Source organism: Excalfactoria chinensis, chromosome 1 (genome assembly GCF_039878825.1).
Source record: "Excalfactoria chinensis isolate bCotChi1 chromosome 1, bCotChi1.hap2, whole genome shotgun sequence".
Taxonomy (NCBI): domain Eukaryota; kingdom Metazoa; phylum Chordata; class Aves; order Galliformes; family Phasianidae; genus Excalfactoria; species Excalfactoria chinensis.
In genome coordinates, this window is record NC_092825.1 from 161609425 (window position 1) to 161635659 (window position 26235).

Consider the following 26235-nt stretch of genomic DNA (forward strand, 5'->3'; position numbering starts at 1 on the left):
AACAGAAAAGTACTGAGTAATCAGCTTCCAAAATGCTCCCTCAAATGACTTAAATGATCCAGAGATGTCACTGGTCATTTAGGCAGCATCTTACATCCAACAGTAAATATCCCATAAAGCTGCGTAGCACAGATGACTGTCTCTCATGACAGAGAGGAATCAGTTCAGCACAGCTCCATGTGCATAAACTCAGCAGCATAAACAGCACATCTCCTTCCTCTGAGTTACTTAGTTCCTGCCATAGCTCATCAGATTTACAACCAAAGCCACTACCTTTCTCCAGCCCACACAAATCCCACTCCCCCAAAGTCTGCTTTTTCCAAAGTGATGGTCTCAATGTGGAAAGATCCCTTATAATATCTGCGATCAGTGCCTGATTCACACCAACAGATAATCAAATGGGGAAAGCAGCACATCTGTTGACCTGCCTGCCCTTCCTTACCCCTTTCAGATGAATACACAGTCCTGCATCACTTCTCACACCAGCCATGCTCACTCTATCTTTTGTACAATGAGTAGATAATAAAAATATTTAAAAGTCTGACTGAGGTGGGATTTACTAATATACAAAACATTTCCCATGGTATATAAAATTCACAGCCCAAACCTGCTTTGTACCCTTCTTTCTCATGCCCATACCTCCCTGTCTCACTTCTCTTGTGCTTTTTTGCCTCACAGCTCCTTGCAATTCTGATCTTCAGCTGAGTCCAGGCAAACCCTTTTTCTTATAAAACATTAAGCATCCAAAGCTGCACATAGTTACAATGCAGACTTATTTGTAAACAAGCCTTTGGGATATTGGCCATGCCACAGAAAGCTGACAGGACCACATGGAGCAAACCTACAGCAAGAAGTTCACTGCAAGATTGTGAGCCTCAGTGAGCCGGAGGAGAGAACTTCCCTGTCGCAGACCTTCCCAAGCTCACCTGCACATGGGCTGCCATTAGGACAGGAAAGCTTGGATCACTGTGCTCAGTAGCCTGGACTGGCCAAACAAACATCTGCAGAGAGGAGGGAGAAAAATGTGATATTGTCCTGAAAGGAGTCCTCGTGAAGGACTTTGTTACTGTTCATAAATACGTTGTTGAAGAAATGTTTTGTTACATTTCTGAAGGGAATAAAATTTCTGTATCACCACAACAAACTCATAGTTGCATTTCATGACACCACCATTAATGTACATTTCCCTCAAGTATAGTTGAAGAAACTTCCTGTGATTCGATGCTGAATCTCTTTCGCTATTCACTGTGTTTACAGATCAGCCTATTATCATAGAGAAGTTCAATAGCATGCGCATTTTACATTCAATTACATTTGTACATTTATATTCAATTGCTTTTTTAATCAAATGAATGAGACTTGGAAGGTTTTCTACTGAAAAGTGGAAAAGGCAATAATTCAATATAAAAGCCAAGGCCTGATGACTCAGTGGCAAAGATTCTTTTTCACATTGCCTCAAATTTAAAGGAAATTGAATATATATATATTTATGCATAAGAATGCTTTTACTTTATTTTGATTTATTAAAATATCATCTTTACAAAATCCTCAGACTCAAAGAACCATATATAATAGCAACCCGTCTTAAAAAATATACATATATTTTCAGATTAAAAAAAAGAGTTAAGTGGTACATTTCGTACTCATTATCACTACAGCCAAATCAAACACCACTGATTTGGACACCTAAACCTGGTGGTCAGACTTTCATGTTTATCGGGTGTTCAGGCATTCTTATGCAGCACGTTTCAAAACAAGGGCACGTCATCTATTTGTTACAGAGCAGACAGGCTTTTCAGAGAATATTGTAAAGAAGATTGCTTTTCTCAAAGCAATGTGAATACTGCCATCTAATGTTTCAATAACAGTATATGCTTTGTCCGGCCCTGTTAAGCGTAGTTCTTATGTTTTAGTTTGGAACGGTTTGGAATGTTAATAGAAAAAGATACAGGCACCATTCATTGATAGAGTAACAATATAAAATTATAAAATTCTATTTGGACAGCAAACTGTAAAGAAGCACAATTCAAAGCTTCGAGTTGCTGCACCAGAAGCTATTCATAGGATTATAGAATCATAGAATGGTTTGGGTTGGAAGGGACCCTTAAGACCATTCAGTTCCAACCCCCTGCTACAGGCAGGGACACCTCCCTCTAGACCAGGTTGCTCAAAGCCCCATCCAGCCTGGCCTTGAATGCTTCCAAGGAGGAGGCATCCACAACCTCTCTGCACAACATGTTCCAGTGTCACCACCTCACAGTAAAGAATTCCTTCCTGATATCTAGTCTAAACCTATCCCTCACAAATGGCTTATTTTAAAAATGTGAGATCTTATTTTTCAAAGGCATATACATAACTTTAGTTAAATGGGGCAACAAATATATGTAATTTAAAACCTATATATTAGTAAATTGGATTTCAGATCCTCTTTCCAGCCTGAGATTAATCTACAAAGGATCAGGATTTTTACAAAACATTTTATCCAACAAATCTTTTTGTTATTATTCCATGAAGTGTTTGGAAACTGTTTATATACAGCTTTCAAACTGGACTGTTTGAGTTCTGCCTTTGGCCAAATGAAGGCACTTTCAGATGCACATCACTGCATATTCAAGATGTTGACTCAGCAAGCTCCCTACTCAGTACCTCTTTGGGTAACTGAAATTTGGATTCGCATGCTTAGAGAGAGTGGGCCATTGATGGCTGAACACAAAGACTTGGAACCAGTAGAGCTGATTTCCACAACACATTTCCACATGCCATACAGAGCATAATACGCAGAGTAGTGCAACACCAGATAGTTGTTTGAGATTAGTCAAGGGATATCTATGTTCTATCTGTCCGAGCTCCTGCACGTTGATTTGATGAGTTCATTTGTATTTCAAAACAAACTGTGTCTTGTGATTCCTTCAACTTCACTCCCTAGACTGAGGAAAGCTGGTTTCATTACATGGCATATGTCGCCTAATTAAACAATCAATCTCACTTTTTAGTATGAAGGTAAGTATGAGCAAAGCTGTCCACTTCCCACCTGAAGAAGAAGAAGCCTACATACACCAGCACACACACAGTGGGACTCTGACTAGAAGCAAAATCTACGCAAAGACAGACAAATCTTAAATATGAAAGCCAGGAAATCTACATAAGCAGATATCTCACAGCTCATGTTTCCTACATCCTTACCATATTTAAAACACAAAATGACATATACCCTTGCACAGGACTACTTCATAGAATTGTCTGGTCTGAAAACTGACCAACACCAGATTCATCAAAGGAAAATACAAAAACACACATTGCAACTTATGGAAAAACAACCCTCAGAACCTTAATTCAAGTGAAAGAAGATCTGCCTCAATTTCAAATTATGAAGGGTAAAGACAACACAAGACGCAGACAGAACTGCCACATGCAGGGCTCCAGACTGCTGTACTGAAATCATTAGGAAAGCAGATGTTCCCCCATGTCTTCTGTACCAAAATCCTGATGACAGTTGTTCTGACATGCAGTATATCACAAGGCTCTAATTCTGCCAGTATTTTTGGAAAAGCATACTTTGAAGTGCAGTACTTTTGTACACATTTTGTACACACATAGATGCACACACACACAGAGCTGACTGAAAATTACAGCTTCCTGTTACAAGATGAAGGGACTACATACCATAAAATGACTAAGTCGATTGATCACAGATGCTGAACCACTCAGCCATTAAGAAGCAATAGCAAAAGCAACGCTTCCTATCACTAGAGCTATACTTATTTTTCCGTTTTACACATCACTGCTTGATGGTGGTGTGAGCTACAAAAAACAAGGAGTTATCTTTCACGTTGCCAGAAAAAAATTCATTGTTGGCGATGTGAAAACAGCATGTGGACATCTGTTTCTCCTAAATATCAGGAGCAGTAAGAAAATGTTTTATTATGGGTACAGTGTGAGAAATGCTGCTTCCTAATTCTTCATCTTTAATTTTCTGTGTGGCTGCTCACTCTAAAATCAAATGGTCAAACAACTGGATACACTGCATAACGCGGAATTCCTTAATCATTGCAGAAAGTTTTGCTCCCAGACTTGTGAAGTGTAAATTTCCATCTTATTTCATTTTGGCCATTTTCATGGCCTCAAGTTGCGCCAGGGTAAGTTTAGATTGGACGTTAGGAAACACTTCTTTACAGAAAGGGTAGTTAAGCACTGGAATAGGCTCCCCAGGGAGGTGGTTGAGTAGCTGTCCCTGGATGTGTTTAAGAGCCGTTTGGATGTGGTGCTCAGGGATATGATTTAGCAGAAGGTTGTTAAAGTTAGGGTACTATCGTTAGGCTGTGGTTGGACTTGATGATCTTCAAGGTCATTTCCAACCTGGGTAATTCTATGATTCTATGATTTTATTTCATTCTGTGTCAACAACATATTTTGCACCTTTGGTGTGGGGAAAAAGAAAAGAAAAAAGGAAATACATTTCGGTTACTTTCTGCAGTCTGACAGTATGTCAAATCTTTCTTCTGATTCTGGAAAACATAGAGCTGCTATCTCACAAAGCTATTCCAAGTGCTACAGGGGGGCACAATAGAATAACACATTAGCATTTTAATTTATTTTTCCTCTGAACAAGCAACATCCCAATATTGTCAGCAACGTGTGAGTAACCAGAGTACTGTGCTGTCATCTGCCACAGGAGGTTCAAGTTTAGCTACATGCTACCCAAGAGAAAAGCATTGTTTCTGCTAGTCTTTAGAGAGCCAGACATTTCCTGGTAAGTATTCTTTTCTGACCATTGTTGCCAACTCACTTTTGTACTTCTGAATTAACAAATTGAACTGTCAGTCAAATTGAAGCTAGTCTGTCCACTGTCTGCCTAATCTGAGCACACCTGTCTCCATTGCAGCAGACCCTGCTGCAGCACAGCCTTCAGTGGCACTCTGACAGCTCTGCAGAAAGCTTAGGCTTGACTTGAGGACAACACTTGCAGCATCGCTGAAGGCAGGAAACATTAAACCTGGTGTCACCTAACATAAAACTAGGTTTTATGTGCTTACTCTGTGGGTACCCTCATTCAACACGGGAATACCGCAGATTTAGGCAGTTAGCATTTCACAACTGCACAGTTGCTCACAGGGAAGGGCAATGAAAATTCACACTTGAGATGGCTGGCAAATGGCCTAATGCAAATTGCAGCTGATATCTGAATCTCTCTCTGTTTATTTTTATTTTTCCAAAAGGCTTGAGCCTCTTCCCTTCCTGGACCATACTGATAACAGCCAGGTTAATCCAGTGCCTTCTGGGCCATGTGGAGTTTCAAATGAGCTCACCTCAGGGGCCCGCTGCCCTTTCCAGATGTTTCATGCTCATCTGCTGTCTGGGTTGCAATGTGTATTACCTCTGCTTGTAGTTCAAGCCTATCAACGTTGTTTATTCACACTGAGGATGGTTCTTGCACCTTAACAAGCTGCTGGTTCACCCTGAGTTCAGTAGTCGCACCATTTTAAAGGCCTTTGGCTGACATTATTGCCATTTCTTCACTTTGCTGCAAGACAAATTGTCTACTAATGATTTAAGGTCTGAAGGCAGGAAAAAAGCTGATGAATGTACATAGGTAAGAATTCCTACTTTTCTACCACATATATTTTTAACTATTATAAGCCATACAATGATTATACAGCTTTAGTATGTTTCCATCAGTATTTTGAGGGCTACTAACAACAAGCACTTAGTCTGCACAGCATGATTCCCATGGGATGTTTATCCAGGTCTCTATCATACTGCCACTTGGTGTAAGGCAATGAAATTGATTTGTAAACCAGCAAGTGGTTTTGGAGAATCCCTGCATGTTCTATTTACAGCCTCACAACCCCCACATTTGCGAACTTTCACAGGTTGTTTTGGCATCCCACAGTGACTTTACTGTTTGAACGAGGTTTTAAATAACTTGGACATACGCACAGACACATAAGCATACATGTTGCCTAGCTCACGTAAACATTTATGTACTATTAAAGCATTAAAAGTGAGATTTGGAGAAACTGATTTTTGTGAAAGTGTATACAAAAATTAAGCAAGCACACTGTGGTTGCTTTGCTTAAAATCACTGAAGGTACAGCTTGCCACAAATCAGCTTACCATTTGCAAATGAGGATGAAGACTGCCACCAGAATAAACACACTGTCAAATTTTTGCAGATTCAGGTCAGGCAGAAGCAGCTTATTTCTACTGCAACAGGTGAGGTTCAGCCCTCTATCTATGCAAATCCTGACTTAAAAGCAGAAGTGCAAGTGCTTACCTTCACTTCCTGCAGATACAGTTCATTTTCTGATAAGTGTCTGATATGGCAGAGCAGCATCTGCACAGATGGAGACTTTGTCACAATGGATGTGCCTGCGTGTTCCTGATAACTGAGAACATGCAGCCAGGTGGCCTTGATGTGCATCTGCTCTGTTTATTCTCCTCTCACTGCTGATGCTGCTGTATCCTTGACCAATTTTTGGCCTAACAAGGGCTGCTCCCACAAGACAATCTATTGCTATATCAGGGAAGTGGCAGGTGTGGGTTAGGGAAAGGTTCTGCATCACAGGGTGGTGGGCATGGCCCTGAGCTGCTGGCTTTCAAGAAGCTTTTGGACACTGCTCTCTGATATAAGGCTTGATTTTTGTGTGGTATGTAGAGTCAGGAGTTGAAAACAATAATCCCTATGGATCTCTCCCAACGCAAGATATTCTATGATTCTGTGATTCTATAGAAGAGACTATGTCTGTTTCTAGAAAAAGCTGAACTAGTGAAAATGCTGAGTTCTCTCTACTGACTGAAATAAATGCTAAATAATACTTTTTTCTCTTTAGGAGGAATCCTTTCAAGTGATCTATATAAACTGCTTGCAGCTTATGCTCTTACAGACATATTAAAAAACCAATCTCATCACTTACAATTTTTTGAGACTGATCCGTGTTTCAGCCATCTTTCAAATGACTTATTTATTTCTATTTTCTGAGTAAACCGTGTATTAAAGAAATAACAAAACGGAAGTGGGTGAGTTCTGAGATGAAGAATTATACATTGATCTTACACTTCCCTAGAAATCCACTTACAGCCACTACTTTGATACTTTTTTTCTATTTAGAGATGAAACCAGTTTTCATTTCACTGAATCACAGAAAAAAAATCAGGCTTGAAGGGATCTCTGAAGGTCGTCTAATCTGACCCTCTGTTCAGAGCATAACCAGCACTGAAGTTTCACCACGTTGCTTGGGGTCTTGTCCAGCTGAGCTGACAACGCCACAGGGCTGGAGGACACACAGCCTGCCTAGTCAAACTGCCAGTGTCTGAATACTTGCATAGTTAAAAATAAGAAAGCCTATACTGACTTAGAAAAATCTTAGTGTCACCTGGAATCATAGAACAGAATCACGGAATCATCAAGGTTTCAAAAGACCTCTGTTGGCCCATTACTACAATGCCCACTAAGCCGTGTCCCTCAGTGCCACGTCTACCCTTTTCACAAAATTCCTGGATCATTTTTTGCACTGGAAACTACAGTGTGACAAATTTCTAGAGACAACCCAGACCTAAATGGGGCATAGAGATAAACTCATCATCCAGGACTGGGGTCCTGGACCCAATTGGATGGGGCTGCCACCGACTAAACACATAGTTCACCACAAATCTCATATGTTTTGCAGTCCTGAGTATGCCAAAGGTTGATTCACACTCAGCAGAGTCAGTTAAAAGCAGGCACAGCCTTCATACAGCAGCTTACAGTCCCAAAGCACCTCTGGAAGCACCAGCACAGGGAGAACCTTGCACAATGGGATCACAGAATTGTAGGGGTTGGAAGGGAGCTCTTGAGTTCAATCCCCTGCTAAAGCAGGTTCCCTTACAGTAGGTTGAGCAGGAAAGCATCCAGAAGGGTCTTGAATATCTCCAGAGGAGACTCTACAGCCTCTCTGGTCAGTCTGTTCCAGTGCTCTGTCACACTAATAGTAAAAAAGTTCTTCGTCATGTTCAGATATAACTTCTTGTGCTCCAATTTCTGCCCATTGTCTTTCGTCCTGCTGCTGTATGCCACTGAAAATAGCCCAGCCCCACACACTTCACTCCTATAAATTAGATATTTATAAACAGTGATGAAATTCCTGCTCTGCTTTCTCTTCTCCAGGCTCAACAGATTCAGATTACTCAGCCTTCCTCGCACAGGAGATGCTACAGGTCTCTCATCACCTTTGTGCCCTCTGCTGGACTGTCTCCAGAAGATCCCTATCTGTCTTGAACAGAGGAGCCCAGAACTGGACACAGCACTCCAGATGAGGCCTTACAAGGGCAGGGCAGAGCAGAGGATCACCTCCCTCGATCTGTGGGCTATGCCACTTCTGATGCACCTTAGGTTCTCCTTGGCCTTCTTGGCCATAACGACACACTGCTGGCTCATTGCTGCCCACCAGGAGGGCACCTGTGCTAGGTTCAACTAGGCCTGAAATCTTCAGTGTGAAAGAGTTCAGCTACACAAAACTTTTAACACGATGGTCAGTGACACATAAACAACGAGCTGCCGGCTTATATTCAAACATCAGCCGCAGTTTCACTGAGATTTTTGGTGTCGTGGAGATGCAGCAAGCACACTGCGTCTCCCCCACAGAGAACAGCCGCTTTCGGGAACACAACAGCGTTCCCATGCAGGTGCCAGGGACAACCCAGGAGGGGCCGGCCTGCGACGGGGCATGGACTTGGGGCACAGCCCGGGCAAGGCCCCGCCCCGAGCCGAGGGCGGAGCGGCTGCCGCCGCCTGACTGCAGGCCGCGGCGGGGTTCGCCGGCTGTTACCTGCCTCGGTGAGCGCGGCTAAGGGGCCGGGTCCTTTGGGAGAGGCTCGGCTGTAGCCGGCCCGGCGGGCTGTGGTGAGGCGGCTCGTTCGGCTGTGAGCAGTGGGAGGGCGGCCGTGGGGAGGCGGGGCTGTCCCCCGGGGTGGTCGTGGTGGTGCAGCGGGTGCGCCGCCCGGCGCTGCGGGCTGAGCCGTGCTGGGAGCCGGCTGGGACACCGGCTGGTGCTGGTCGGAGGGAGAGATGGGGCCGGATCATTCCGGGTTAAAGTGTCGCTGAGAAGCAGTTATCCTGTAAGTGGTTCGGTACGAAAGTTGAGGGGCTGTTTAGCAAAATTCCCTGCTCCGTGTGTGCCGCCTGCTTTGAGAGGTTCGGGTCGGGGTGGCCTTGTGTTATTTTTATCTGCTGGTGAGAAATGTGGTGATGGTGAGGAGCTGGTAGGCCTGCTCGTAATTAAAAGCGTTAAATAACAGTCTTGCGTAACTGCGGACCTTGTTGGAATCGTTTCCCGGAGAACACGAGATAGTGATGGTGCCTTTGTACGCCGTCCGGGCCGCCAGCTGCCCCGCCGTGTGCTCACTTTCGGTTCCGGAGACGTGCTGGGTTGGCACTTGAGAGCTGACAGCTCTGCCATGACACCCTGTGATGGAAGCTCACGCCACGCACGGCGTCGGGAAGAAAGTTGGTTTATGAGGCGAAAATAGGCTTGAGACAGCAGTGCTGAGAGGAGGGCACTGAGACGTGCAGGATGGAGGGTGTGGGTGCTGCCAGCATGAGATGTGTGCTGGAATGCCGGGCTGTGGGAGTTCTCTGAAGTCCTCAGTAATTATAAGAGTAGGAATTACCGTGTCAGGTCAGATCACTGGCTTTCGTATTATCCAGCCCTCAGTGCTTAAACATCAGCCTGTAGGCCACCACTTAATGAAAAATTTAAGCACTACTCTGAAGAGACTAATTTAAATAAGCTAAAAGGGGGAAAGAAAAAGAGATGAAGTTGATCAGCTAGTACCTGCTATGTTAAACTGAATCCTTTATAACTGTTGCGCTGGATCAGTATGTTCTCAAAAGTTACTGATGCCTTAATTGCTTTTTATAGATTCAGGCTTAAATAGTTCTTCTGTCTGCGTTGTATTTCTCCTTTGCTGTCTTCATCTTTGAAATCAGCAGCTGACAGAGAAACAGCTGACATATCGGAAGATCTCTGGATTAAGGGGTTGGTTTTGTTCTCCCTTAGCCGCACCTACAAGTTTCAAATACAGGGAGCTGGATAACATGTTCTGCCTCTGTCGGTCAGGATATTTAATCCCCTTAATAAGCATTAGGCTTCTTGTTTACCTTTTCACAATTAGAACCACAACCAAACTGGATTTTTAAACTTTATTATTTTAATGAAGAGGAGTTTGCTGCATTAGAAGAAGGATGGTCAGCTAGATAGCTGAGGTGTCAGCTTACAGTATCAAATGGAACCCACTTTGTCCCACTGCCCTCTAGCATCCCTTGGCCAAGTCACTTGGCACCAGCGAGTATATCTGTAATGATGTTGGAAGGGGGCTGAGGAATGAGTCAAGTGCTGGTTTGATCTGTGATTATCTACAGTGTTCATTAGCTCTTTTCTTAGCTCTCTTTCGGATCAGCTTTCTCAAAGACAAGTTCCTGTGAGTGTTACTGAGCACTGAGAAAATATCTGGCCCAGTTTGTACATCCAGAACCAAAGGTTCAATTCTGGAGCTCTTTTATTTAGCAGTATGCACTTGGCAATTTGTTCTAGCTTTAAAACATAGGAAATAACAATGTACAGAAATAGATTACAACATACTGGGCACTTAAATACTATATTAAAATCATACACTGAAAAAGATAATGACGACTGATATTCCTTACATATGATCAAGAAACTACTTTGATTACAAGGACTGTTTCCTCTTGTACTCTAAGGGAGCAACCCAGCTGGCTTATTTACTTTAGTATACCCGCCATTATTTTGTATTAATTTCAATTAATTCTTATTTATTAAATTCATACATTTGGTCTGACTTCTAGTTATCCTGTATTAAAATCAACTGTGAATTCCTTCCTCTGTTTCTGAGCGCATTGTCACACAAATGAATAGTTTGGCACTGACTGCTGTACACGCAGCACGAATTTGGGATGTTTCAGACAATCAGAGATGAGTTAACAATGCTCCCACTCTTCTGAGTTGCTAAGCCTGTTTTTGTATCTCCGTCACACATGGCCACGCAGTGCTGCCTTGTATGCACTGGACCTGCTGACATCTCAGTTTCCTGACACATCTTTTATTTCGAGTTAACAAAGATTGAGCTTTAGTGAGAACAGTGCTGTTGACAGTGCAGCGAGCATACAGAGTGGTACTTTACTATTGCTCACTCTTCAGCAGAAATACAGCTATTACTTTTGGATTTTATTTGTTACTGTAAAAGAAGATGAGGTATCAATTGTTAGGAAAAGTAATTACTTAAAATCTGGATAGTATCTTTGCCTTAGATGCCCCAACAAAACCAAATCAAAACACACGGGGCAAAGCAGGTGATCACAGAATTGTATCACAGAATTGTAGGGGTTGGACGGGACCTCTAGAGATCATCGAGTCCAACCCCCTGCCAAAGCAGGCTCCCTACACCACGTCGCACAGGTAGGCGTCCAGGCGGGTCTTGAATATCTCCAGAGAAGGAGACTCCACCACCCCCCTGGGCAGCCTGTTCCAGTGCTCCGTCACCCTCACTGTAAAGAAAATCTTGCGTACATTCGTGCGGAACTTCCTATGCTGAAGTTTCAGCCCATTTCCCCTAGTCCTGTCCCCACGCACTACTGAAAACAGACCAGCCTCGCCACTATGGCCCCCACACCTCAGATATTTATAAACCTGGATCAAGTCCCCTCTCAGTTGTCTTTTTCTCAAGGCTAAACAGACCCAGTTCACTTAGCCTTTCTTCATAGGGGAGGTGCTCCAGGCCCTTCACCATCTTTGTGGCCCTCCGCTGGACTCTTTCCAAGAGATCCCTGTCTTTTTTGTACTGGGGAGCCCAGAACTGGACACAGTATTCCAGATGAGGCCTCACCAGGGCAGAGTAGAGCGATGGTGCTGCTGTTTTTGTTCACACAGGCAAGTAGTTACTACCCTAAGCAGGGACTTGATTAAATTCACAGGCACTACAAATGTCGAAATGTGAAGTGTTGCTCATAAAGAAGTAAACTGTGATGTTGGGTTAAACCCTGACCTTCTTTCTTGCTCTTTTAAGCCTTTTCTGTTTTAGAAGCTTCAAATAATTTTTAGATCAGTGTTCTTCACTGTTTAGCTGTTTTTCATCTTTATATCCTCTTTAAAAGAAAAATGGATTTTCAGTAAATGCGAGTGTTGATGCAAGATGATGTGGTTTAGGAGTCCCTAGATGTTTTTCTTTTTGCTAGCAAATTACTTGATGTATATATCTTTAATGACTCCATATGCTTGGTTAACATCCATCATCCGTCCAGTGAAGGGCAACGAGGCTCGTTAAGGGCTTGGAGAATCAGCCCTACAAGGAGAGGCTAAGGAAGCTGGGGCTGTTTAGTCTGGGGAAAAGGAGACTGAGGGGAGACCTTATTGTCTTATTGTGTAAGAACCTGAAAGGTTCTTACAGTGAGAGTGGGGCAGGTCTCTTCTCACTAGTGACATGTGACAGGACAAGGGGAAATGGCCTCAAGTTGCGCCAGGTCAAGTTTAGGTTGGATATTAGGAAGAACTTCTATACAGAAAGGGTGGTTAGGTACTGGAATGGGCTCCCCAGGGAGGTGGTTGAATCGCCATCCCTGGATGTGTTTAAGAGCCGTTTGGATGTGGTGCTCAGGGATATGATTTAGTGGAGGGTTTTTAGAGTTAGGGTACTGGTTAGGCTGCGGTTGGACTTGATGATCTTCAAGGTCTTTTCCAACCTGAGTAATTCTATGATTCTATGATTTTTTATTATGAGGAAACTTAGTGCACTTTCTATGAGTGACATAAGGAGAAAAGAATGGTTCTCCTAGACCATCAAATCTTCACCATGGTGTATAATCCTTCATATAGGAATGGTGTCTACCACAATGTTCGCTCTTTCTGGTTGCTTTCTTTCTAGTTGTTTGCTGTTGTGTTAGTTGGGAGCATGCTCATAGCTTCTAATCTTTACGTTTAATTGTTACTAGCTGTATATTTTCTCATATGCCAGTGTTGTTCTTCAGCCTAAATCAAAGATACCAAACCTATTGGCAGCAGGTCAGTCAGCCAAAGAATCACCTGCAGCTATGAATTCATTTTTTCTGCTGTGGAATGAGGACAGGGCAGCAGGGCTGGTGACTTCAGGGGCTTGTGACCTGTTCCAGCAGGGCTGCCTTCTCCAGCCATCCCTCTTGTGTTGCTAACAACATGTCTGCTGCTGGGCTGAAATGCTCACAGCTTGTCTACTGCATGCAGTAGAGTTGTGACACGTCATGCAGGAACAGGTGCAGTATAAACTATGTGACGCTTCTGGTATCTGACTGCAGATGCATCACTCACACGAATGCCATCTGCTTTTTGATAATAAAGAGTGTGGGAGAGGAGCACAGCATTCAGTCTTTGCCTCTAAAATGTTCTTCACTTCTGAAGTTGGTCTGTTTTTATTGGAGGAGAAGAAAGATATTTATTTTGCTTTACAGTGGCATAAACCAAGAAAAGATGGTGTTTGAGGGTTTTAGTCAGAGTCTGAATATCCATAGTTCTTTTCTTCCCTCCTGACTTGCTTTTTTTATTTCACTCAGTATATTTATAGAGGCTCATCCAATCTCTTAGCTTTTGTTTTATTGGCTTGATGAGCCAAACTTATTTCCCTAGAGAGAGGTAATTGGTGCATCAGAACTTTCAGTAACCTTCATTGCTCTTTCTGTTCTGGTGCAGCTTTATTAAATGTGGGTCAGCACTGTGTGGGGAGTCTCACCTGTGCTTGTACAATGGTATTAATGCTACAGTGTGTAATAGAAATATTCTTGTTTTTTCTCTACTGATTTTTTACTTGCCTATTTTGTGGCCATGCTTTTTGTTGTTTGCTGCCATTGTGGCTGACAAGCATCTCTAGATTTTTCTCCATTCTACCCAGCTTACAGCAGAGAACTCTTTTGCTTTGTTTTTTTTTCCCTGAAACACTCTCTTAAAATAATAATAATAAGAAGTAAATAAGTATCGAATAATAAAATATTAATAGGCTGTTGACAAGTAATATCCTTTTTTTGTTATTGCCCACGATCGCTACTCTATTCTAGTATCATAACCTGCACTGAACTGACAATGGCTTTCAGTGCTATCAGCAAAAAAACTTCAATGGAGTTTTTTTACATTGTGTGCTAAAAATGGTGTCTTAGTCCAAGAACAATTTGCATTTGCTGCATGTTCCTTAAACAGCCCAATGTGTGCATTCCAAAATAAAAATAGAACCTACAGCCTTTTGTACATTCAGATTTTTGTCACCTGGGGAGCAAGAAGAGAAAACATCAGTCTTCTTTCTCCCATTGTAAACACTGTGAAGGAAATAGATAATGCGCTGTTTTCATGTTGTAAAGCAAAGCTTTAACTTCCCAGTTCCACCAGAGTGTTGGTGTTAGTTGGAAAAGATTTATCATGATTTGTTTCAATCTACTGAGTGTTTTCCCTTAAATCATTTAAATAAAAATGTACGGAGTTTGCAAGTTCAGCCTTCGTTTAAATAGACAAACTGTTAACTGAGGTTTTTTAATGTCATAGGGATTTTTACATTGAAAGTAAGGGTAGATTTATTTATTGTACTCCACTGTTTGGTATTTATCTTAATATCTTTTTAAGGTGGAATGCTTGATGTCAGGAATGTCTGTATTATTTTGATGCTTCTTAAGAAATAAATGTCTGGTGTAATTACAGGTGATGGTTACTGAGTTGCTGACTGGAAGTCATACATTCTAAAGGTTAATAGATAACTGAAACATCAGAATTTGTACCAGGCATCTAGATAGCTTTCTGGTAATACAGTATGATCACCTTTAGATAGGCTACTTCATTATAATGTAAACTTTATTTGGCTTAATCTATGAGTACCCATATCAACTTGTATTCCAGTGCGCAGCAATGGAACAACTACGGGATCCAGTTATACAAGAAGATGCAAATATTAAAGCTATTAACGAAGCGTACACAAAAGCCTTTATTTTTATCAATAAAGGACTACATGCAGATGAACTGGGTCAGAAGGAAGAGGCAAGAAGTTACTACAAGCAAGGACTTCACCACTTGCTCCAAGGAGTTAGCATTCCATCACAGGATCCTGCATGTGTGGGACCCCAGTGGGAGTCTGCCAGGCAAATGCAACAGAAGATGAAGGAGACCCTTCAAAACGTGCGCACCCGACTTGATATTCTAGAACAAAACACTCCACCTGCAGGATCAAGCCCTGCTGCAATGGATGCCCCTGCTGGAGTGTCCAGGTTGTACCCAGCCATTCCTTCCACAGAAAAGCCAGAAAGGCCCCCCCCACCTAATGCTTTGTTTGTACCAAGTCAGCCATCTGCAGTAGATGAAAGTGTTGCAGCTGCAAGCCAAGGGCAGCTTCCATCTATAAGCCCATCATCTGCAAAACCTCTGTGTCTGCCAAACGAAGCACCTCCTGCCTATACTCCTCAAGCTACCAATGGCCATTTTACTGTGTCTTATGGCACAGACTCGGGGGAGTTTTCTTCTGTCAGTGAGGACTATTACAGAAAGTGTACTCAGCCACCTCCCCTTCAAAACCTGGGAGTGGATGCAGATGAGTTGATCTTGATTCCCCAAGGCGTACAGATATTCTTTGTGACTCCTGATGGGCAGGTCAGTGCTCCTTCATATCCTGGATATCTGCGCATTGTGAAGTTCTTGGATACAGACAGTGAGATGGCCCAGAATCGTCCACCTGCGTTTCTTCAGGTAACAGGAAAATACTTTTCTTTAGTTACATATATGTATGTTAAAGTTTTAAGCAGCAATCTTATGTCCTTGCTTTTCTACATTTTATGGCTTTTCTGAGAAAACGTCCTCAGTGTCTTCCCAAGGCTGAGTGCTTACTGTTGTGATGAATTCCATTTTCTAGAGGAATTAGTTAATATTTCTTCGTCATTTCATAAAACCTTTCCTCAACATTAAGAAGAAATGTTGATTCATATGTTGTAGCATTTAAATGTCCAGTATAAAATAGATTTACGTACTACCCAATTAGTCACAACCAGCGATAAGGTATTATGGTCAAATTACAGAATCTTAATGAAGAACTTCAGAGCCCATGTTAATCCAGGCTGTGAGCCACAAATGAAAAAGATGGGTTATTTGGATATTTTTTTTTGTAGTGCTTACTTTTTGTGGGTACCTTCTGTACTGCACATTGTATTTCTGATCCAGTTTCCAACTTGAGGTTGAAGGAGAAACTTTGGTGAACAAAAAAAACATATTCTTGTTATTGGCTCCACTGGTTAGGAATCTTTAGCAGGCCACTGACAGCCATACATTTTCTTTATCCAATCATGTAGACCCGTCCTGAGATTTACAGAAAGTAAGAGACACTGTGAGTCCTGATTTGTTTGGCAGTGCACTTCATCTCCTTCTGCAGCTAGGCCTCAAGACTAGGCTTCAGTTAAGTGACTACCAGGCTGAATTATGGTCCCGTGGAAATCAATATTTTCTCTATCAGCCCTAATCAAGACTGCTATCTCCACAGTCACAAAGGTTTTTTGAGTTGATTATGGTTTGATTTTGTATTTATTTTCCTAGATATCCAAGGCTTTTTTTCTTACTAATCTGTATGAAAAAATGAATTTCTAGTGCTTATCTGAGCGTTCTATCTTTTCTTTTTAAAAAGATCCTTTAATTCCTTCATGTGTATTATCTTTTCCAGGTTTGTGACTGGTTGTATCCTCTAATGTGCAACCAGTCTCCTGTTCTGTGCTGCAATACAGGGGTCTACATGTTCCCTGACATGATGTCCCAGGTACCAGGATCCTATGTGGGAGTTGTGTTGTCTTCAGAACTTCCAGCAGCAGACAGAGAGCTCTTTGAAGATCTGTTAAAGCAGATGTCTGACCTTCGACTCCAGGTAAATTCCCCAACTGCCTTTTCTAAACCAACAATGAAAGGTGGAAGTGGTAATATATCTGCCAGTTTATATTTAGTGTGTGTCTTATTGGCAGGCTTACCAGGGAGAAATAAAGTACCCGAGATTTAAGGATACCTGGTAATGAAACTGTAGGCTCTGTGAGATAAGAGTATTGAAATTTTAAAGTAATACATTCTAAGTACAGGGAACACTTGGAAATCACTCTGGGTATTTTCACTATTTTTCCTAAAGCAAAATATAGGCCCCAAAAGAAGATTTTAAGGAGAAAGTGGGATTTTTTTTTTTCCTGTGGGTATACAGGCACACAATCTGCATGTAGTTTGGGTAACAGCATTCAGGGAATCTTGTTCACAAATACAATTACAATTCAAAAATATTTAGCAGCTTCAAAGACAGCCTGAGAAAACACTGAGTACCTCAAAAATCTGCCTTCAAATGGGATCTCAAAATAGATTTGTCTGATACCTCACTGCAGTAAGATTTTAATAGAGACAACAGAAGAAAACAAAACAAAACACATAATCTGACAAAGATGCAGTAAGATACAGTGACTGGAAACAAATTGGAGAATGTTACTGTAAGAGCGCTGAAGCATCATGTCAGGAAGAATGGTAATCAATAAGCACTCGGTAGTTCACAGCAAGATAATACCTGTTTGTGAAAGATACCATCTTATTGAATCACCAAGACTTGATTGCAGTGATGATGAAGAACCAGTCTGCAGCGTGCCATGTGGGTGGAATTCTGTTAGAAATCCTGTTGAGTCCAACAAGGAATCGTACTAGCACAAGAGGCTGCTGCTTTTTACTTAAAAGGGAAAAGTACTACAGAACTGTGTGATGTTTCAGTGCAGGACTTACTGGATAAATCTGTAGTCTTTCCTGCGTAGAAGTAGTTCCAATTGGATGTCAATCTAGTCCCTTAATTGTCCTAATTGTTAATATTCCCTGATATGATATCACAGGTGCCAGGACCCCATGAGAGATTAGGGTTACCATCAGAGGTCCCAGCAACAGAGAGAGCGCATTTTGAAGATAAATTAAAACAGATGTCTGGCCACAAAGTCCAGGTAAATCCCAGGACAGCGATTCTAAAATGTTACAGTAACGAAAGGAAAGTCATCACTTAAGAACACCTTAAAACTGCTGAGATTCCAGACCTGTTTGACCACAGCAATGTATCCTCCCACGGTGTGTCCTGTGGTTTTATTTGTTTGTTTATATATTACCTGTTAAGAGCAGGTTCAGTTGCTACAGACTGTCCTGCTTTGCAAATCAGTAGCAGATGTTTGGATTTTTAATGACTTTGGAGTAGCACTCGGATATAACTTCCTTTTGACAGATTATTTCAAAGCCCAATCTGCTGGCTATTTTATGTATGTTTTCCATAGTAGTCACAAAAGTCTAACTAGCAACCTATGTTTAATGTAACTGTAGTAAAGAGTCTTAGGCAAACCATTCCTCCTCTTTAGCAAAGTCCATAGAAGAGTCTTTTAATTTTTTTCATATGGGGAACCAAACTACGGCAATAAAAATTATACCTGGAGCATACTTTGGTGTTTGTTTGAACAGGTTTTCATTAATTGTAGATATACATTAAGGGTATTTTTCCTGCCCTGCACTCGTGTTTTGCTCACCTGCTAAAAGCATAGCAGAAAAATGAGGATTTCACACTGTGATCAAACAGTAATTGTTGATATCCTGCAAGATAGTTTGTTAATCTTTTGGGTAGCAACTAACTGAGACTTAACTCGGTCTTTCCTGTTAGTGTTCTTGTTTGTTTTTTACTGTAACATTCATCTTTGTGCCTCAGTGTTACATCCTGCTGACACTTCAGGTGAATCTAAGAATTCAATGCAATATCAAATACTGCTCCATATTGTGTATTCTATTCTGTTGGTAGGTTTCATCTATGATTGTTTTCATATAGGCTCTTCCAGACAAAACAATTTTCTTTCCATCCCTCACTAATAAGCATCATTTTCAATTTCAGAAATGTTTACTGTTCTTTTATTTTTATTTTTTTACCTTGCAAAAGTGCTACAAATAGAATCCTAACTAAAACATACATCCATTACATTTTTTTCCTGCCTTTGCTAGTTAAAGTTCAATTATATATTGTCTGTGAACTGTGTGATGTTACACCTTAGAAACACAAAGCAGACTGTGGTGGTGATTGCTGCGTTTGAATGATTAGCGTCTACTCAAGAAACTCTAGAGCTTGACATGAAATTGCATAGAACATAGCTGCCCTATGCAAAAAGCATCAACAGCACAGGGAATGCATAATGTCCTTTATTTTTGGATTTGAGAGGAAGGGGTGGGGTGCAAACAACAACAGCTACATTCTTTTAGTGCAGCTGTATTCTCTGAGCAAAGACTGCAGTTCCCATGCTGGAAGTTGGGAGCTGACTTCTCTTTGAGGAGATAAGAATGATAAATGGATAAGTCCTTTAACTTTATTGCTAGTTAACTTGTGCTGTAGGTTGTGCCTACTTAGTTGACCATATGGCCTTACTGGCAAGCAAATCTTCTTGTAACTGTATGAAGAAAGTGTACAGTGAGCAAAAGTAATTGAATTTGGAGGAATACACAGAACTGGCTTTTTTTTGATAATGGATATCTTGGAAGTGGATTTTCAGATATTTATTTTCACTTGTTAGCCTCCGGAAGCCTCCAGTGATGCGATTAATTTGCCTCAGACTGTACATATCCAACCACATCCTGAAGAAGATGAAAATCAGAAAGAGTTGCCAGAATGGAGTGAGAAAGTTGCCCGTGGAATCTTGTCAGGTACTACTGTAATAAAAGGATTACATTAAATATAAACCTCTGCAAGTCGAACAACATTTTTATCTAACTGTGTGCTGGTAGAAGCTGAGTAGTCAGAAATGATAGTTCACTAGCTCAATTTCTAATAACGCAAAGGATACTTTTCTGTGCTTTATGAAAACTGCGCAGAGTCTGAATCCCCTGCCAACATTCTTGCTCACTGCAAATGGGTTAGACTCCTAATTTGACTGCATAAATTAGCTGTTGTCCCATGTGACTCAAACCACTGTGATACCACAGTTCTACTCTTGTTTAAGCAGTTATATTGGAGGAGATATCTGTTGCTGCATCTGCTGATTAACAGTTTTTTCCTCTGAGAAGCTGTGGAATACACCAGTGAGCTAAAGATTAGAGTAAATATGAATCCGCTAGAAGGGCATAGAGGTTAGGTTGTACGTTTTCAGAATGTTAACAGCATTGAGATGATCACTTCTATCACTTTTGACCCTGCTGGGACCCAGATATTAAAAAAAAAAATAGCCAACCAATAAAAACCACCACGAACAATCAAGTTTCTGTATTAAGCTGACATTTGGACAAAGAATGGCTTAAATAAAATGAACTGCTAAAATGTAGGTGGTGTAGGAGCAGAATTCATTGCAGGAATTCATGCCGGCACACTCAGGAAAGAATATAATTGCAGAATGTAACTGGGAATGTTTCTGAGATCGGTGTTGGATCTGAGGAGGGAAAACCGTAGGAATTCTAGTCTCTAAAACTCCACGTGTTTTAAGAAAAACAATTTTTGCCCTGTAGGTGCATCTTGGGTAAGCTGGGGCCTTGTAAAAGGAGCAGAATTTACTGGGAAAGCTATTCACAAAGGAGCTTCTAAACTGCGAGAACACATTCAGCCAGAAGAAAAACCCTTGGAAGTCAACCCAACTGTAGCGAAGGGCCTTCATGTAGCAAAACAGGCTACTGGAGGAGCTGTGAAAGTCAGCCAGTTCTTAGGTAAGATGTTCCAACTCACAGCATGCTGTATTTTTGCCTTAGCTGGTTTATTTAGCCAGGGAATTCAAGAAAGGACTGATTTGATGAGATTTAGACATTGGATGTTTGTACCTGGTTATCTGCTATGTGAGAGAAATTAGGAGTAAGTTATATTGTATGGCCTTGATTCATCTTTTTCTTGACTGAAGTAATAGTCTAGGTAGCAAAGCATTTCTGTGAAGTTTAGTGTATTTATACACATTTTAAAAGTTTTCAGCTGTTCAGAATGGTGTCTCTTTCTTCCTACGTTAATCACCACATGTTTTAAAAGCTGCATTGTCACTGACTGTTAACATATTTTATGAGTACAGAATGTATATGCACATTTGTTGATACATGGACCTGCAAAGCATGTCTGTTAGACTATGTGTAGACTTCCAGATAGTAATCGCTTGGTGTTCAAAGGTTCATGGGACTCATAAGAGCTCTCAGGAACTTCATTTTATTGTTTATTTGTATTAATGTTTATGTTTAGTGTCTAGTGAGTCATCTAAGTTTAAAAGTAAACTGTGTTGGATGATGCCTAACTACTTGGAAGAGCTGGAATGATTCTAAGTGTTCTCCAGAAGATGCGAAAGGATAGAAAGAATTTTGTTCTCCATTTACAAGCTGGGGATAACTAAGCAATGGAAGCACTTCTTTGAAAATAAAGTGTGTGACAACTACCTTATTGTTTTCTAGTGCTTCTGGATCAGCCCTACTTGATTCTTAGGAAACTGAGCTGAGCAGAATCTGAAAACAAGCTTTGCTTCTATATGAGTTCAGTTACTTAATCATGGATTCAAGTTTCTCTTCAGAATAAGCATATTTAAATAAAAGTAACGTTCAAAACTTCAGTGTAACGTACTTCTGATTTAGGAGTAAAGACTCTTAAAGATATTCTGTATATTCTAGATATTCTAACTAATATCCATGCAATTCTCTTATGTCAGTTGAGGGAGTATGTTCAATAGCAAGCTGTGTTGGAAAGGAGCTGGCTCCTCATGTGAAGAAGCATGGCAGCAAATTAGTTCCAGAATCCCTTAAGAAAGACAAAGATGGCAAATCTGCTCTTGACGGTGCCCTGGTGGTAGCAGCAAGTGGAGTTCAAGGTAACAAAAATTCCTTCTGCTTTTTTTTTAATTGCATACTTTTCAGTGCTGTGAACTCAATTAAGCTCTTCATTTTTACAGGGTTTTCAACAGTGTGGCAAGGTTTAGAAAGTGCAGCTAAGTGCATTGCTAAAAGTGTTTCAACTGAGACTGTAAAAACTGTGAAACACAAGTAAGTTATGTTTCTTGATGGGTTTCATCTTCTACAGCATATTGTCATTGTGAATGAATACTAGCAAAAAAAGCTGATGAAAGTGAAGGAAAGCTACTAAAATACCCTAATCATACAGCATACAATAAGCTGCTGAGTCTACAGTAATAAGCATCTCCTGTGAGTGAAAATATGAAATGAATGAGTGCTTCTGGTTAAATATATATATTCTTTTCTAGAACTATTACAGATTCTGGCACTGTTAAGACATAATGTTCAGATTTGTATCATTCTACAGTGGTGTCATTATGGAAGACAAAAAGCAGCCATTTTAAACCTCTTAAATGTGGTCCTGAGTTTCTGTAAAATTAACTGGACCTCAAAAAATGAAAGAACTATCAGCAGGTTGCATTAAAGCAAGGAGGTACAAAAGGAAAAGTATGTAAGGAAGTCTAAGGCATAAATGGCAATAATAAAATGAAACCAAGTAGGCCGGACTTGCAAAATATATATGTTAGAAAAGGGTAGTGTGATTTGTGTTACTAAGATGATGCAGAGAACTAAGCTGATAAATGCTTGTACTGAAAGATGCTTTAGAGAATAAGGGAAGACGCTGAAATACCTGCAACATGTATGAAATGCACCCCTCCAAAAAGATGTTCAGTAGGTATAGTTGAATATGGAGAGTAAGCAAAAGCATGTAGGTTGAGTGGTGACAGTGATAAGGAAATGAGCAATAATAATGAGCAAATGAGATGCTAACAAGGATTGCTGAAAGTGCATCCAGGTACTAGCAGAGGGTAAACAGCAGGAGATAGTGCTGGGTTGCCTGGCAGTTGGGGTTCTATTCTGATGCATTTTAAGTAGGTTAGATGGCAAGCTAACAGTGGTGCTTTCTCCCTAATATTTGATTTCAGTAGAAATGTCAGGAGGTATTTTATTGGTGCTTTTTCACATGAATTCACACTGATGTTTTCTTTTAGATATAAAAATAGGAAATACGGAGCTCAGCAGGCAACAACCACTAAGTGAAAGACAAAAAGTAATTACAAGTTATTACAATACAATTTAAAATATTTGATAATTGAGGATTTCCTCCATGTTTAGACTATCCTATTACAAAACTGTACTAAAATTCTACATATCTCTTGCGTTCTGGTTTTTGTGTAAATGAGAGAAAAACATAATTCCATTCTGAGTACTTTGGTGAACTTGCTAAATTCACCTTAATGGAAACAAAGCAAAAGGAGCATTATTGTAGTCTCTTTGAAGTCATCAAAAAACTCAGATAAAATGTAGCTGCGTTGCCTTTGCTGATGGAAGAGATGCTTATAATGTAAGTGTGATAATCAGAACTGGGGGAGAACATAAGTTTCAGAAGTAACAGCTCTGCAAAAGTACCTGGCTGTTGATCTGCTGGGTTTTTGCAGAGGCATGATCATCTGCAGTGTGTGCATCTCCCCAGCTTCTTTTCTTTTGTACAAGCAATGGGATTCAAACAGGCAAAGGTAAAAGTCAGTTATCAAATATCTAAGAAATTATTTGTGTTGGATAACCTATAGTCTTAAAAAAGTAAAACGCCCTACTTTAGTGATATTACAGAAAAAAAGGCTTATGATATTCCTGAAGTGAAAATAACTAATAACAAAAATTAAGCTGACAAATAGTGCTCCTTTGCTGTGACATCAATGCTGGGATCTGCAAATCAGACAGTGGTGATTCAAGGATGTCACTCATATCAGAGAATTAAAAACGGGTACAAAACAAAATCGCTGATTCTTTTAATTGTTTTGTTTTTTGGCTCCCACCATTGTACCATGGCTGCTGTCGTGAGAACATGAGAGATTTTTTTGGATCCTCTGATATTCTGTGTTTCACTTTGGCCTTATTTTGAGGTCCTCTGAGAATCTCTGGACATAAAAAGCACAGGGAAAAGTAACTCCACTAACTGCTGAGATTCTAATGTTGCAAGAATCCCTTTGGCCTGGATTGTCTGCTTACAGTGCAACCTCAGGAAATGTCTGGCTGCTAGGAAAAACTGGAGTTTTTTAGATAGAAGGCCAGAAGCACAGTGGTGTCTTTAAAGAAAAATCTATATACTGGAAGAGCAGCCTTTACTCAAATTATTTTGTAAGTTCTCATTTCAATCCTTAGATGTTTGCCTGTCTGCTTAACTTTGTATGTATTTAATTCATGCTTTCAGAATAATAATGGTGAGGAGAAAAATATTAAGTTTACATTTACAAATCTGTTGTCTTTCTTAAAAGGTATGGAGATGATGCTGGCCGTGCTACTGACAACGCTATGAGCTCTGCAATCAATGTTGGTGTTACAGCACTTAACATTGACCATATTGGTATCAAAGCTGTTGTAAAGAAAACTGCAAAGGAAACTGGCCATGCTGTATTAGATGAATATAAAGTACTGGATAAGGAGAAAAAGGATAAAAAATGAAAACAGTGAAGTATTCCTCAAAGCCTTAAATTCAACATGAGACTTTACATTTAGAAGTAACCACACTGCTAATCTGTGATTTACTGCAAGTCATACTGTGCTCTTTGAGAAACTGTTATTTAATTTGCCATGGGAAAATACAGAATGGGCATTCCTAGAAGGAAAAATGAAAGTATTCTTAATTCCTCATTCTTTATTGATGAGTTTTCAGTTAATCAACTTGCCTCTATAAGCACTTTCTCAACACATAATATGGAATAAGAGATTAACACAGAAATGTTACTATAGATGTTTTTTAATACACTATATTTGTAAAGAAGGCGGTGATACTGAACAAATAGGATTGCTAATTATCACAGAAATAGGGTTACTACTTCATTGCTTTTTTTGTGTGTGTGTGTTTTTTTTTTAACTGTTCTTAAGTTAATTTAACCAAAGCAAACTTTCTTATTTAATATGGACTTAATTTAAGTGTTGTGTCTCATTCTTTCCTTTGTAGAGAATTTCTCTTCGCAGCTACTAAGCAGCTAGTCTAACCCAAATTTCATTTTAGAAGAAATGAAAGATGAGCCTCAGGTAACTTGATAGTCATTTCTTTTAAAACTTTGTTTATTTCCCTCAGCATATGAGCAAACCAAAGATTTTTAGGTATTTATTTTAATAGCTCTAGCATTTACAGCTCTAGAAAAAAAAAAAAATGTATTTTCCAGGAGAGTCCATAAGGAATATTTAAAGATTCTATAAAATTGAGATTTTTTTATATAGAGACAATGTTTCTTTTTGCATAAATGAAAATATTTTTCTTTAAAAACATTCTACTGAGATCACTGGAAACTTCTATGCATTCTGTACTTTTCACTAGTCCAGAAAGATTCAGAGTACTGGATGGAAGGCAGTAGGTATTTGTTTCAGCAGGTAGGTCTAACTGTCAGCATCTTTATTCTACTGAATTCCTAGTTGGACAAGGGACTTCTCTAAAACATATAACAAGCATTTCTACTTAGGAGAGGTGTGTGGAATAGAATAGATACTTTTATGTAGATTTTTCATTCTGTTCCTCATGTAACTTATTCCTATTTCAAATGTAGAACTCTTGAGATGCTTTTGTACTGCTACTTATTTAACAGTTCATTATTGAGTTTTAAAGCTAAAGTTCATTATTGAGTTTTAAAGCATTCTAATCTTGGCTGGGCCTAGAGCAAACAGCACACCATGAATTTACAACTTGTCTCCATTTTAAGTAATCAGAGAAAATAACTGTAAATGGTTGTCAGCAAGTTATCACAGTTATTAAAAGCATCCGTTAGAATCATAATAAGCTCACATTTATGGTAGGTACTAAAGGTGTGCACTTGGGGTGAAAAAAAAGTGAAACAGAGGCACTGATCACTTGATGTGTAACTTTGATTTATGAAAATAAAACTAAAATTGGTCAAATGGTGCTTGGCCTTCTTATGATATGAAGTTACTGTGAATTGACTGGAAAACAAATAGGACTTCTGAAGCACAGTCTAGGAGTATGCCTACAATAGAAATATGCTCACCAATAAGAGCTTAAACTATTTCAATCTAAAAAGGCCCATCAGAAGCACATCACAACAATTTCTGGTCTATCACTTGCCAGTAAGTGTAACTATCTTAAAGCAAATACAGATTTCTGTACTAGTCAAAAGGATCTTTGTTGTCATCAATCAGTTTTGCAACAGAAATGTTTGTATCTTCCTTCTCCCTGTCATTTGGGTTTCATATATAGTGTTATATGTACATACAGTATATATAGTGTATATGGTTCCATTGATAA

At 40.1% G+C, this 26235-nt stretch overlaps 1 protein-coding gene across 8 annotated transcripts; it reads left to right on the forward strand.

The window, feature by feature from the left end:
* The first annotated feature begins 8705 nt into the window (after positions 1-8705).
* On the forward strand, positions 8706-25870 carry SPART (spartin). 8 transcript variants are annotated; one of them, XM_072361493.1, is made up of 9 exons: positions 8706-8812; positions 14898-15737; positions 16699-16896; positions 17882-17986; positions 19580-19709; positions 20505-20699; positions 21671-21829; positions 21911-22001; positions 24248-25870. In XM_072361493.1, exons 2-9 carry the CDS (start codon positions 14907-14909, stop codon positions 24432-24434), a joined length of 1896 nt encoding a protein of 631 aa, XP_072217594.1. In that variant the 5' UTR covers positions 8706-8812; positions 14898-14906; the 3' UTR covers positions 24435-25870. The 8 variants fall into 8 exon arrangements, with proteins under 8 accessions (XP_072217594.1, XP_072217596.1, XP_072217599.1 ...); XM_072361494.1 differs by having other exon boundaries at positions 8745-8878; XM_072361501.1 differs by lacking the exon at positions 8706-8812 and adding an exon at positions 8899-9093.
* The last annotated feature ends 365 nt before the right edge of the window (positions 25871-26235 follow it).

What these genes read in the sequence shown, in the direction of transcription:
- SPART (XM_072361493.1), top strand. Translation starts at nt 14,907, where the DNA reads ATGGAACAACTACGGGATCCAGTTATACAAGAAGATGCAAATATTAAA. An exon ending in TGCCCGTGGAATCTTGTCAG is followed by an intron (nt 19,710 to 20,504) that starts GTACTACTGTAA and finishes TTTGCCCTGTAG; the next exon opens with GTGCATCTTGGGTAAGCTGG. An exon ending in GAAAGTCAGCCAGTTCTTAG is followed by an intron (nt 20,700 to 21,670) that starts GTAAGATGTTCC and finishes CTCTTATGTCAG; the next exon opens with TTGAGGGAGTATGTTCAATA.